The sequence below is a fragment of the Leptodactylus fuscus genome, chromosome 11 (assembly GCF_031893055.1).
Source record: "Leptodactylus fuscus isolate aLepFus1 chromosome 11, aLepFus1.hap2, whole genome shotgun sequence".
Taxonomy (NCBI): Eukaryota; Metazoa; Chordata; class Amphibia; order Anura; family Leptodactylidae; genus Leptodactylus; species Leptodactylus fuscus.
Window position 1 is genome coordinate 85079912 of NC_134275.1, and position 13876 is coordinate 85093787.

At 42.6% G+C, this 13876-nt stretch overlaps 1 protein-coding gene across 4 annotated transcripts in view; it reads right to left on the bottom strand.

Annotated features, from left to right (window-relative positions):
* The window catches only part of RYR1 (ryanodine receptor 1), a 92751-nt gene that overhangs the window by 31295 nt on the left and 47580 nt on the right, over positions 1 to 13876 (bottom strand). For 2 of the 4 annotated variants that reach the window (XM_075260850.1, XM_075260847.1), the window contains exons 39-70: positions 13529 to 13802; positions 13323 to 13437; positions 13101 to 13233; positions 12922 to 13016; positions 12703 to 12838; positions 12405 to 12591; positions 12147 to 12258; positions 11489 to 11609; positions 11222 to 11391; positions 10813 to 11033; positions 10496 to 10586; positions 10116 to 10256; positions 9869 to 10032; positions 9483 to 9561; positions 9309 to 9398; positions 9068 to 9211; positions 8794 to 8874; positions 8554 to 8629; positions 8257 to 8380; positions 8047 to 8162; positions 7789 to 7856; positions 7305 to 7426; positions 6954 to 7003; positions 6675 to 6735; positions 6344 to 6582; positions 6008 to 6089; positions 5795 to 5925; positions 5381 to 5701; positions 4878 to 5118; positions 4657 to 4744; positions 4275 to 4367; positions 3787 to 3801 (exon numbers count right to left, since the gene is read on the bottom strand). In XM_075260850.1, the coding sequence (XP_075116951.1) occupies positions 3787 to 3801; positions 4275 to 4367; positions 4657 to 4744; positions 4878 to 5118; positions 5381 to 5701; positions 5795 to 5925; positions 6008 to 6089; positions 6344 to 6582; positions 6675 to 6735; positions 6954 to 7003; positions 7305 to 7426; positions 7789 to 7856; positions 8047 to 8162; positions 8257 to 8380; positions 8554 to 8629; positions 8794 to 8874; positions 9068 to 9211; positions 9309 to 9398; positions 9483 to 9561; positions 9869 to 10032; positions 10116 to 10256; positions 10496 to 10586; positions 10813 to 11033; positions 11222 to 11391; positions 11489 to 11609; positions 12147 to 12258; positions 12405 to 12591; positions 12703 to 12838; positions 12922 to 13016; positions 13101 to 13233; positions 13323 to 13437; positions 13529 to 13802 (4181 nt within the window). The remainder of the gene's footprint in view (positions 1 to 3786; positions 3802 to 4274; positions 4368 to 4656; positions 4745 to 4877; positions 5119 to 5380; positions 5702 to 5794; positions 5926 to 6007; positions 6090 to 6343; positions 6583 to 6674; positions 6736 to 6953; positions 7004 to 7304; positions 7427 to 7788; positions 7857 to 8046; positions 8163 to 8256; positions 8381 to 8553; positions 8630 to 8793; positions 8875 to 9067; positions 9212 to 9308; positions 9399 to 9482; positions 9562 to 9868; positions 10033 to 10115; positions 10257 to 10495; positions 10587 to 10812; positions 11034 to 11221; positions 11392 to 11488; positions 11610 to 12146; positions 12259 to 12404; positions 12592 to 12702; positions 12839 to 12921; positions 13017 to 13100; positions 13234 to 13322; positions 13438 to 13528; positions 13803 to 13876) is intronic. The other 2 variants (XM_075260851.1, XM_075260849.1) reach the window with 1 other exon arrangement.

Here is a 13876-nt window from a genome sequence, read left to right on the forward strand (position 1 = left end):
GAACTCCTTAATCTGAGAAGGAAATGCACAGATGTGGGTGAGTATAATGGTATGAAGGATGGAGGAGGAGGATGGATGATATAAGGAACGAAGAAGCATACAGATACATTCCATAGGTATCAATACGTTTTTTGGAAGAGTCAATGAAATTTTGATGTTTTACGGCCCTCCAGTATAGATAATTTTTGGTGAATCAGTTTTCCCAATATGTCTTTTTGGATCAAATGGAGAAACAAATTTCGGAGACAAAGGAAACAATTCATAAGAGAATGTGAGGGCGCGATTCCTCTTTCCATTGTCCTAAGGCTCATGGATCTCCCCGGTGTGATGTAAAACGGAGAAAGAAAGACCCATTAACCAAAAGGAAACCTCGAGGAGTTGTAAAGTGTCTCCAAGGGCAATGTATCTGTCAAAGACAATAAACTGGTTTTGTTGTTACTGGAGACAAGAAATTTATGGGGACGATGGAGAGAAAACTCAAAGACACAAGAATGTACATAGAAACGGAACAGAAACTTGGAATGATGACTGTTTAAGAAGACGTAAAGTTACAAAGACATAAACATGGAGGACACGAAGATGGTGGATGCCCATTAAGAACATAGCACTTCATGGTTGACAGGAGGTAACAAGGAGAATGGAAGAGGACGTGAAGTTTCAGGAGACGTGACAATAGATGAATACACAAGAAACAATCAGAAGATATATCAATGGCAAACCCAATGCAGATACGGATATCCTATTGGAAATAAACACTGGACACAACCCAGATACATAGGGGACTATCCTATGCATCCTCCTCTGTCAGCTAATGCCAAACCCTACGCAATTTGACATCATTTCTTACTTTGTACTATCACATTTCATTGCCATGCAGTCTACATAGTCCGTTTTGGAGGCAGTTATCATTCCTTAGACTCATATATGCAATTTTAGAGTAGTCTGTAGGAGAACAAGGAGCCCTATTAAAATCGTATCACAAGTGAGACAGCAGGGAAATTGTTACACTATTAAAATAATTAGTAAAATGAAGGTACTTTGGGCACTCTCAATGGGGATATGTATACTCTATGACCTTAAAGGGGTTGTCCATGAAAACCTATACTTACCTCTCCCCGGTTCTCCAATGTCTCCCACCTTGGTTGGGTCCTGCTGGTCCCGGGTCTTGTTTTGGCAGAAATCCTTGCAGCCTCATCAGTGTAAGGAGTGGAGAGGAATTCCACCAAAATAAGACCCAGGAGCGGCAGGACCGGACCATGGTGAGAGACACCAGAGCACCAGGGACAGGTGAGTAGGTTTGTTTTCTTTTTCACTTTCACTGATTTTCTGGCCAAAAATGGGTTATATTGGACAACCCCTTTAATACTACAGGCAAACAACTATTGCTGCCTATTACTGGGCCAAGCAGCAGAAGTTGTCAAACCAACGCCCGATCCTCTGGCATCACCCTCTGCAGCTATGGGCTAAACTTCTTGAAGACGTCCCTGGAGTGACTTAGTTCTGGATGTGGGGCAAAAACACATTGTATAAAGAGTGGACTTTGTGTTTGGAGTTCTACTGGTTTAGTCAGTCTGCGACATTCTGGCCACTAAGTCATGGAGTTGGAGGTCTAGACCATGAGTGTGACCGGAAGGGCTGTCCGCTCGCTCATGTAAGTGTTTAAGAGTGTTGTCTATGTGTGTCGTAACCGGCGTGCTTCCATGTTTGTCATGTTTCTGCAGTATGGATAAGTAAACCAGTATACTGGTTCCAGTATAAAGGACCACCTGATGGACTCCTTCTAGGCTCAACTCCATCACAGACCTGTAGATACTACTAGTACTGTCTGGAGGTATAAGCAAGACCTCTTTAAGTTTCCTCCTTGGCCAATAGCTATGGAGCACTGAGTGATGTCAGAGGGGGGGGTACAAACTTCTGTATGGCCTAGTAACATGCAGCCATATTGTTATTTCCTATGGTGTGTGGTGTACAAAGCACCTTGGATTCTTGCATTTGGGATTAACATCCCCAGTACATTAAATATCCTTAGCAGCTCCAGTTTACTAAGTCTGAACTATTATTATTGCACTTGTGAGATATCTGCCCTGCTAACATAACCTTGCTGTCTTGTATCACAATAAGTAAGGCTTGGTTCGCACCTGTGCCCGATCTCAGCTCAGGGATTGCATTGCCGCATCCGCTAGAAAAATGCAGAGAGAAAAGTCTTGCAAGGCTTTTATCGCTGTATTTTTGGGCATCAACCCAAGGGAACCCATTATAGTCTATGGGAGCCATGGGTTTCCAAGAGGACCCAAAGAACGGAAACCCAATACAGGCATGAACCTAGCACAAGCAACAGAAGGATTGTTGTTGGATAGGACATTTGTTGCTGTTGTCCATCCATTATCAGTCTTTTTGTATAGACTAGATTATCCAACAGATGTCCATGTCAATGGACGTGACAGCAGACCGCGTCTCTATCTCTTGCAGGATTTGCATTGCAGAGAATGAAAAGCAATAGACAATTTCTGAAGAATTCCACAGAGAAACATCACCCTCCAAGGCAGCCACAGAAGATCACAAAAAAAGCAAGTGAAAACAGCACATTTTGGAAGGGTGCAGCCTTCCTGCACCCCAGTTGTCACCCACATCTGTGCCCTCACTCTCTGCCAACACATATCACGTGCCATGTGTTGCTCAGGCAGAAGAAAACACACAACCATCCCAGTATCGGGAGTGGCTGCGGAGAACATGCAAAATCATCTATCTATCTGACCTCCTTTCACTTTCTTCACGAAACATGACTGCGATCACCAGGTGTCTCGGACTTTATCTGGTTTGTTAATTCTCACTTCTGATCAATGGACTATGGACTATGAATAGACTATGAGGCCTGGGTAGATGTGGCCTAACCCATTCGGTTGAGGAGGTGGAACCTAATCAAGTTCTTCCTCTTCACAACCACTGCCATGTTGGTGACAAGAGTTGGTCAACTGGTCCAAGGATGATGTTCGTTCTTTGGTATAGAGTAGGCAACCTGAAAAGACTAAGTATTCAGGCTTAGTCTTAGGAAGGAAAAATGTCAGGTCTAAATGTTTGTGGGAGCTAAAGTGGCCAATTTTTAGTGGGACCAGCTAAAACCTAATGTGCATCATGGTGTCCCAACTATCCCTTGAGGAAATCAGGGGAACGAGGGGTTGGGTATGGTGGAATTCAACATATATTTGATCCTTTGTTCTCAAAGGAGATGTCACCAGCAGAAGTATCTGACAGCAGCTTATTCCACTCTACACGTATGATTGTCTGAACTATGTGCACATGTGTATGGAAGACTCGAGAGGGACAACTGTCCACCGAACGAGCATATCTCTGTATGACTAACTTATGGTCTTCCCCAATTCCTCTAAAGCAACCTAGTAAACAGAATTTATGGGTTCAGAAAGTGGAGGAAGCCATGATGGACTCTTTGTGTGGGCCAGGACTTACAGCGGGGTACCCTGGGTTGTTCCTACAATATTTGCCGAATATCCTACAAGAACTTTGAGGCAGTAAAGTGAAAGGAGTCCTTTAAGTATTCCTCTAGGACCAATGAACTAGTTGCTCGAGCTAAGTACTCGTAAGACTGCAGAAAGTGTAGCCGCCGATGCAAGGACCAGCCAACACCGTGCAGTCTTACAGAGCACGTCATTGACGGAAGTGATAAACAAGTGAAAGCAGGACAGACAGACGGAAGTAGCCATGCTTCCCACACAGGCAGAGGGCAACAATGCAGCAGCCCCACCACAAGAAAAGAGGTTGACTGCTGACCTGGCTGTCTCCAGACTAACAAGGGAACAAAGAGAGAAACATATAAGTTTGTTACAGAATAAAAACTGGAAATGAAAAACATCTAATAAGCAAAAAAAATGGCAAAATTACGATGATTCGGGAAGTCATATGGACACAATACTAAAGAAATTGCAAAGAAAATGCCATAAGAAGCTCGAAAATGACCAGTAACACCAAAAACTATACCAACACTTGGTGGCCAGTCGAGAACATAGCTTGATTGTCAACTTGTCCATTGTTGGTTGCTGATCCCTTCATGCTAGGAAGAACTTATGGACATAACTTGAGTTGCCACCATATATTTAATGTCTACTTAGGGGTTTGGTTTTTACTCATCCTTAAAAAATATGGAGAAAAATTGGACCTGGTCACGACAGAGGACGAGATTCACTATCTCAGAAGACTGCATCTGTATTTTAAGATGTCACCAAGGAACTGTATGGAGATGTTTTTAATGGTCTACCCACCTTGGACATCTTGCTTTTGCTGTCTGCGGTGAGGAAGGACATGTTATTGATTTCGTTCTGGACCACAAAATTCTGTTCCTCTCGTTTAAAGTTCTAGAAGTGAAGGGGAAAAAAATATATATCAGAAAGTTAATGGTAGTCTCAAGAAGAAAATGGGTTCTAGAGCTTTGTAGGACATTCCATGTATGTCTTATTTGATGGACGTCTTATAGGATGGACTATATGAATCCAGATGTGATGGATCAGATTTAAGGAAGGCAAGATTAACTTTTACATAGCCCTGGAGTGTGACCTGTGTGGTCACAGAGAAGAGGAATAGCTGTCGGCCAAGCAAGAATGCCATAAAACCAGCCCTGTACTCGTAGTATTATCTAGAACTTACATGAGACTTAGACCAGAAGATGAACACTTCACCAACCATGCGGAAAAGCTCTTCTGCGTCACAGTTGGGCACTGTCAGCCAATTTGCCCTAAAGTTAAAAAAAAAATCATATCTTTGTAAAGTCAATGATGGATCCACCCAATGTTATTATTACTCAAAGTCACCATAGAATAGGTTGGTATCACGGTTATGTAGTTGGTCTCAATGGCTGATTACTCTACCTGTTGTTGTCCACATAACGGATAAGTAGAGGATATAGAGCGTAGAGGTCCCGGCATAAAACAGAGAACTCATCGCGAATCAGACTCTCTGAATCTTCAGACTCGCTCTTGGCCTCCAACCTTAGCTGCTCTTCTTCTGCCACAACCTTGCCTGCCCGTTTTTTCAATTTTTCCATGGTGGGAATGAAATGAGATCGTAGAAGCTCAGGCTTAGCCTTGCTCACTATGGGCTGGGCAAACACTGGTGAAGACAAATTGTATATACATTACAATGTTGAAGTGGTCGTAAACCATAGATATCCCTCTAGACTTCCCCGATATATGGGCACTGTTGGATCAATTGAGAGTTTAGGTGTTCTCAATGGTGAAATAAACCAACGTTCTTTCCACCTGACATCTACCATCAAGAAAAAGTTAAGAGACCCTCATACATATTAGATGGTTGGCCAGTTCCCCGGGAATCGAATATGGCTACCTTACACAATACAAGCCTTCCAAGATACCTGCAAGTCTCTTCATCCATGAGGCCTCATCTATACCAAGGTTGTTGACAACAATTCGGAGGATGTTTCCCAGAAGGGCATTGAGGTGTTCAGAGGTGACGCTTGTACAACAAGGTGAAGAGTCATCTGGGATGTTCTCTGGTCCTCTTTCCCACCAACGTGGAAGGTAATTACACAACATAGGCAATGTTACTTCAATGACATGCGGCATCTCGGTATACCGTGCACCAGATTCTGCCAGCATCGATATTTCCTTCGTCAATGTCTGCAGGTCAGGGATGTCTGGACACATTTCCTCAACAGAATTGGGAAGACCCAAGACTAGGTGGAGAGTAAAAAACGAGGATTCAGAAAATGTGTAGAAATGGAATGAGTAGGAATTGGTGATCTTGTGTGTCTTTGCCTTCTACTTACTGGCACGTTCCCGAGGAGATTTGGTGGTATAAACAGAGTAGATGTTGTACTCATTCAAGTGGGGTTCCAAGAAAGCCACGGGCATTGCGGCAGCGAGTCTGGCCAAACACTCTCCCAGAGCTGGACGTTGCCTAACAATATACACAAATTTCACCTGTAAGAGTTTTCTCGTCTACTGAAGTATAACATACACACCATGGAGAACGTCCTTACTTTTCAACATAGGGGTTCTTAGTGGTTCCTAGAGAGTAGATACTGCACAACGTTCTGTAGCAGGAGACTTGTACGTCATCCACTGAGGTGACAGAAGAAGACAACATGTCAGCGGTGTGATATTACTATATGGAACATGTCATGGATTGCAATGAATAATGAAGAGATCTGTCAATATAAAATACCATCTATTGAGGTTCTCGATCTATGTGTAGTTTTATGTAGAAGATACATATGAGGCTGGAACACTATTTGAGGTTTGTTTGCTCCATTCCTATTGTTTGACATTGGTGAACTTTTTGATGACCCTTCCCAACATCCAAACCTGAAACTTACATATAACATCATCTCCAAATTGATGTTGGGCAATGTGCTCAAATAGCGAGGTCAGAACGGGCAAAAGGGCCACCGTCGTGTAACTGATATTCTGGCCCACGCCCTTGACCTGAGTGCGGGACTGAGAAACCTTTCCAAGTTTGAGGTTCTCAACCATCTTCTCTATGTCTTCAGACGCACCCTCAAAGAAGGAACGTAAACCAGCCTTGACTATCTCTGGGCCAGACTTCATCACTGTCCTGTAAGGAAGGGTAATTGGGAGACGTGTTCTTACGTGACAGACGACATTTGCAAGGAGAGAAAGAGACGAGATATGGAACGACCTGGTTACCTGGCATCCAGAGAGCGTGCCAAGATATGAAGGCAGTTGACAACGGCTGGAGCATCCGTTCCTGAGGGAATATTGGGAGACACTCATTTAATAGAAAGTCACACATCCCTTAACTGGACCTAAGCAAAACGCAAACATAGACCCCTTCCACACCACAAATCCAGAGGAGAAAACACGTGGATCCAGTAGATTTTGGGAGCAGTCAGTATGGGGTCAGCTCATGCAGAAAAGATTAGTGGAATGAGGAGATCTTCACAGCAGCAATATCTCACTGCTTACCGAACAAAGACACGCGGTGCCGTACCAGAGCAGCCATCTTACAGAATAGGCTAAGAAGGGTGAGAGAGGCAGGTACAAGGGGAAGGAGGAGGAGAGACAGTGAAAGTGAGTCTAATGCACAGGATACACAGTTCTATACCACAATGGGGACTCCTATATCACATTAAACTATACTATAGACATCTACTTAGAGGAATTCATATGTGCATGCAATTAAAATATCTTATTTTTGGTCAATCTCGTTGGCTTCACCATTCGATACTGCACAACCCAACAACTTGTACGCAGGTGCGCCCTACCCAAATAGGATATACTGGCTTGCCCTAGGAGTCAATCGCTTTAAGCACTAACCTAGCAATCATCTCCTTCTCTTTGTTGGATGCATGTCCACCACTGCCCAGGACCTTGGCTGGCGTAGATAAGAAGTAGAGGCAATGGTTCTTGAAGTATTGGTTGATAAGTGGAAGAAGGATCTGTAGAGCAGAAAGATGGCGGGATGTGAGTTGTGGCTGACGTTATTCAGGCAGAGCCATCTTCCCATTATCTTAAGAAGACCAGGTTCTGTAACATCTACATTTAAGGATCTGCGTTAGGAACCTCTGTCAAGCAATCAGTTGGATGACTTCATGGTCCTTCAACATACTCCACCCACTAGCAATGGATTCATGTCATCACTCTAAACCAACTACTAAAATCTTGGCTCTTCTTTATTTCTAAAGGAGTGTTGTAAATTTTGGTAACTGTTGGAAATAACTTATTGCTTTTCTACTCGCCATTGAGGTTATTTCGGTTTTTACTTGCTAGACCTAGGCAGGGGAGAATTTTTTTTACATACCTTGGCAAAGAACTTGATTTCCCGCTCATGAGGTGACTTCTCCGTTCGGCCGCTGCTCACAACAGCCTCTAAAAATTACAAAACAGAAAGAAGGCGCCAAACTCAACGTCAAGGTTACGACTAATAGGACACACCAAAAAGTTACTAGACGTTACTTGACTACTTCTGCAATTTTTTCAAATACAACATCTTACAACTCTTGGCTTGTGGATATGATAATATTCTAGGACATGAGACAAGTTGCTTCCAAGAACATACCCAAGTGTGCTATAAACTCCTGGGCCGTGTCCATTAGCTTCAGAAGTTTCTGTAGGAAGCCATAAGCGAAACGTTTTTCAATAGAGGACGTGTCTAACTCCATGTCCTTCAGCCCCCTGAAAGTGATAAGAAGTTGGTCACCATGGTCATCCACTCCACGATATTAATGTTAGACAAACGTCATCCCATCAACAAGTCCTTCGCACCAACCTGGTCACTGCATAGCCATTAAGTTGGAGGAATTTCAGAAGTTCCTGCGCTTTCTCCCTGTCGCGAGCTTTCTCTTTGGCAGTCAGTGTATCATAGGGTACAAGTAAGGGATGGGTTCCTCCACCTGAAAACCAATATCATTGACAACAACTTGAGTTAGATGACATCAAACATGACCTAGATAAGAGTAGAAGTGAAGATGGAAAATTCTGTTGAAGACCATTGGCCAGGACAACGGCATTGCATGCGAAGTTGGATGGATGGACACAACATAACACTTCCTAACGAAGGCTTTACCTTTTGCCTCCAGCTCGTGCTTCTTCTTACGGCCCCACGTGTTGTGATAATTTTCTGCCAGTTGCTCAGCCATTGACTAAAACAGGAATAGGAATTAAAGATTAATCTTCGACAAATTTTTTAAAGTGTCTACATTGTGTCTCTCGGGTCACAAACATCATCGATGTATTCCATATTTACGTAATCTCTGATCAGTTGGTTACGTCAAGTGGAAATAGAGTTATAAAATGATGTCCCTACCTGAAGCTCTCGAGACAAGGTGATCCCAGTAAGGTCCATGGGAGTTGGGCTAAACGTTTGGACTGTAGGATCGTAGGTTTGCTGGGTAGTATGGAAAGAAGAATGGTCAAATAATGTTCCTCTATATCCAAAGGATAGATAGATAGATAGATAGATAGGAGATAGATAGATAGATAGATAGATAGGAGATAGATAGATAGATAGATAGGAGATAGATAGATAGATAGATAGATAGATAGATAGATAGATAGATAGATAGATAGTTGGTTCTTACCTGGGCAGTTTGAGAGATCTTTCGTGTTTTAGTCTTCTTCTCAGTCCTGTCCTCTTCTCCTTCTCTCGCCTTTTCAACCAACCATTCCCAGGCTATCATGGCTTTCAGTGACTCCTTGATAGGCCAGCGGTAGATCTCCTTGTCCTTTACAGGAAAATGATGTCAAAAAGTAAAACCCATTGATCTGCTTTTATAACCAGAGCAAATCATACTATACAATTTTTAGAAATTTTTGTCCTACCTTTTCAGAAAAGGTTTTGTAGGGGCGCAACATGGGATGTGTTTTGGCTTCTTCATCCACTTGCTCTCCATAGGACCAGTTATTTTGTATCTGAAACCAGATAAAAGATTGACCACGGATGAGCGATTGGTAACCAATAACCCATATCATCAAATGCAAGGAAGATCTCCTTACCTTCTCAAAAGCCCACTTGTCATGGGTGTACTCGGCGTATTTATTGATAAAACCGTCAAGTTTTTCAGGGATGATCACACTGAGATAGAAAATACATGTTTGTACATAAATCTTATACAAGGGACCTTAGCTGGGTGTCTGATCTAGTCCAGACCATAGAAACATCCTTTATTCATGGTCCTATCCATTGGTAACTGATCAAGACAACAGAGGCCACCACTGAGATGGTGAATTCTGCAAAATTTGTAATTATATTTGTAACCATGTTGAAGTTTTAATTGTCTTTAGATTTAGATATGGTTATGTTCATGGGGCAATCTCCATTTTATCGTCATGTCATATTAATTTCCACGTCAGGTATGTCATAAATGTACAAGAATGCTCACTTTAGGGTCTCCACAGGCTTGGGGTCAAAGTTTCCTTCGGCGTCCACTGACGCCTTCTTCTCGGTCTTTGAAGAGTAGCTGGCATCCACATAGTCAGGCGGTATGGCCCCAGCAATGGCACATAGACATGGCATGGTGATCTTATAGAGCTCAGCATCAAATTTCTGTCAAGGAAGAATTCCAAATTTACCAAAAATCGGAAAAACAATGTTATAGTTGAGATAGAAAAGAAATAAAAAGGAGTTACCTTATGAGCGAGAGACTCAAATATGCCCCAGAAAAGTTTCCTTGTCAGATGAAGCTCCTCTTCAGAGGACACGCCATAGTTGGCCCATCCCGTTGGGAGACAGTAGTATTTCCAGCAACGTTCATAGTGGTTAGTGAGGAGCTTTAATGGAAAGAAATGGTTACTGTCTATGGAGGGAGGGTAAATATTTTTGCAAAAACAAAGTATTTTTCATGTTAAATCCAATGATTTGAAGTTCGGTGGAGGTTGCCCAATTTGGAAAACCCATTTTCATAAAAGTAGAGTCTAATGTTCAGAATGTTTATTTCTTGGCTATAGCGGACAATTCTAAGTAGTAGGGATTGTCCAAGGAGGAGAACCTCCTTACAGAATGAACTCACCTTCAATGGCATTTTGGCAAACTCATTAAGAATTGGAACGTCAAAGACCAGCCTTCTCAACAGATGCTGCAACATTGATGGACGGAGATATCTAGACACAGAGAGGCAGGGTTACAATTATGAAAATTGGGCAAATAGTTGACACATGTAAAAAAAAACCGATAAGAAATGTAGACTGGGCCATGAAACGTAACGGGAGCGCAACAACATGCTGCTGGAGAAGAGATAACAGACTAGACCTAGGCGTGATCGTATACCAGAGTTCAGGAATACATCAATTGTCCAAGGTCTTGGAGAAGGGACTACGAGTTCTTTACCTGCACAGTGCCATTAGACATTCCTCAATAACATCTCTTTGGGCTTTGGTAAGAGAACGTCCACGGGATAATCGGTAAATCGTATGCAACATGGAGTCCACCATTATAGCGCGGTGCTCAGTGCCGGCAAACAGAGGAGCACATTTGGTAATTAGAGGAAGAACCGCCAAACACAGGTATCGGTTTAAGGCCAAGGCCATCTCTGTAGTGCTGAACGCAGCCTGTGGTTCAAGGAAGAGAGAACATATGGAATAATGTCCAAGAACTGAAGGATTAAGAGTTTAAGTAAATTAAAGGGGTTGTACAAGATTAGAAAGACATAACTGACTTTTTTCTGAAACAGCGCCACACCTTTCTATAGGTTGGACCAAAGAGAGCGCCGTAGGTCGGAATGTTACAATGTACTTACAGTGTCCAGAGATGCCGTGGCTCTCATATCTGGTAAGAAACCAACTTCTAGAACTTCCAAAAGGAAATCCTGATTCTCAATGCCGTAGACACGGTCCAAGAAAAGAACCATTGGTGCCTTGTGGTCCGGCACAAAGCTAGCAGACATTTTTGGCTCAATGATATTTCCATCTGGCAAAAAGAGATAATAAAATTCATTTATGGTACCATCTTAGATGTCCATGTCCTACACAAGCATTAGTCCACTTCAAGTCCTAAAGATTCTTACCCTTTCCAAACGCCGGTATCTGAAGGGGTAGGCTAATAACTCCAACCAAGTCATCAAGGGGCACCAAAGATCGAAGGATGGCTCGGATTCTCAAGGCTTCACCTTTTCCAGCTTGGATCAACTGGAGGAATATAAGGAGACATAATCCAGTTATAAACTGCACACCATGGAACTAGACTGGACATTGAGTAACCAGCTGACGTAGAAGGTAGTGTGTTATAGTGCCATCATTCTGACTATTAAGTTTTATTTAGCAGTTCTATATAGTGAAGCCTCATTGAGACGACCACTGAAAATAGCAAAATATGGTCTTCTAGAGAGGTGGACTTCTCATATATGATGGTGAGCATGGAAAACTGAAAATCCATCACAGAAAATGTGGTTTGGCTAAAGAAGTGGTTTTCTCAAAGATCTAGACTTTCGGAGAGATGTCACTGTGGAAATATTTTGGTTGCTATTTCATCAGGGTTTGGTGATAGTTATGTAGGCGATGTCTGGCTCTAATATGAAATTTTGGGTGGACTTTTCAAAAACATTTCTTAAAACCAAGTAGACAACGAAAATATGAAAAACAAGCCATAAATGAAACAACAAAAATGGACAAAAACCCCAACGAGGACATGGTAAAAATAACTTTTCATAGGTTTCTTTTACTCACGTGCATTTCTGGAGCACAACGACCCAACAAATCAATAAGAGCTGCGTAGAAGGACATGATGGCATTACCGAGGTGGACACGATTTTCTTCATGAACTTCCTCCCCACAATACCTAGAAATAGATAAATGGAATAACCACCCAATATTACTGAAGAATAGACAATCATGGAAGGAATGAGTGATAGGGTTGGGAGGAAAAGTGGTGGTGCCACTGGTATATAGACCGGTTTATAGAAATAAAGCATCTTCCTCACTCACATTTCCCTACGACGGTCCTTTTTGACAGTGGGACCATCTCTAGCAGGGTCTTCAGAGATCTTGATGGCGTCTTCAATAGCACCAAGCAGCCCATTACCTCCCTCTCCTCTTAGAGCTGGGCCAAAACATTCCGGTCGTCGAATGAGAAGACGTACCACCACATTGGCGTTCTCTTCCACGCTCTCTCCTAGGTATCGTAAATGGTATAATTAATTTTACAACAAATGTATAAAGAAATATAACCAAAATTTGGTGTTCCGTCATCTAATACATACTATGAAACGTCAACCACACTCACCATTCACAAAAACAGCAAATCGAAGGAAGTCCAGGTACCTCTCCCCTCCTCCAGGGTTCCAGCCAATGTCAGGATAACCTTTGGCTAGCAACATAGGACAGCTTTGTAATCCACAACCAGCCAGATAGGAGACCACCTGGACACGAGAGAAGAGATTTTTTTTTTAATGGATGAGACAGAATGGTTTTGGGTCAGTTCTACTGCCTGTTGTCTTCTCACCTTCTCGAGGTCCTGTTCTTGCAGAGCTAGAGCCAACTCATTATTATCAATCACCGAAGCAGCGGCTACGTCCAGAGGAGTGGATCCTCTCATACCTGCCATGAGGAAGACAATGCATGAAGACAATTCTTTCTTGGCAAGACTCTGGTGATAAATTGTATCCGCTGGAGTTTACTCACCCAAACCGATACCACTGTTCTCGAGCAAGTAGCTAAGATGGTCAAACATTGCTCTTTGGTTCTGTCGACTAATTCTACAGAAATAGCAAAGGAACCTGCAGCAGTTGGTGACCATTTTAGGGAAGCGAATCTCCTGATAAATAAAAATGAGATTTTTTTAATCCTCCCAATTTAATAGATTCTGGATTCTATAAATGAAGTGCAATGCCTCAGCTGTCTTACCTTCGAGTCTCCTCCACCCAGTACGTTGACCATGACTTCCATAACAGTCTCATGCATTCCCAACGCTCGCATCAAGTTAGGATGTTGGTAGAAGACCTTGTTGTTCATGATGTTCCTAAATCAAGGAAAAGTCAAATGTGAAGAGACGGAAAACATAGACAACTATGGCTTACTCTACAAAGGCTAACACATTGTATGGGACAGACCCAATACTCTGGATCATCAAGTTTTCTTCTTCAGGTCCCATCTGCACAATAAGCAAGGAGCGAATTTGTCCCAGACTCTCCAGCAGTTCCATGGTATCTTCTACTGACACTTCATTGATGGTGTAGGCTTTAGGTAAAGCTCGAATAAGCTCTCCCAGACCATCGTACTGACGGTGTAGTAAGCTGAACATAAGTCGCACCAGTTCAGGGTTCTGGATAAAAGACTCCTGTGCCCAGTGCACCATCGTGTGAGAGATGAGTTCCTGCAAGGTGCCTTGAAGAACAATGAATATAGAGTCATCTCCAAATATATCTCTATAGAAAAACCCAAAACGATTGTAGAGGAGT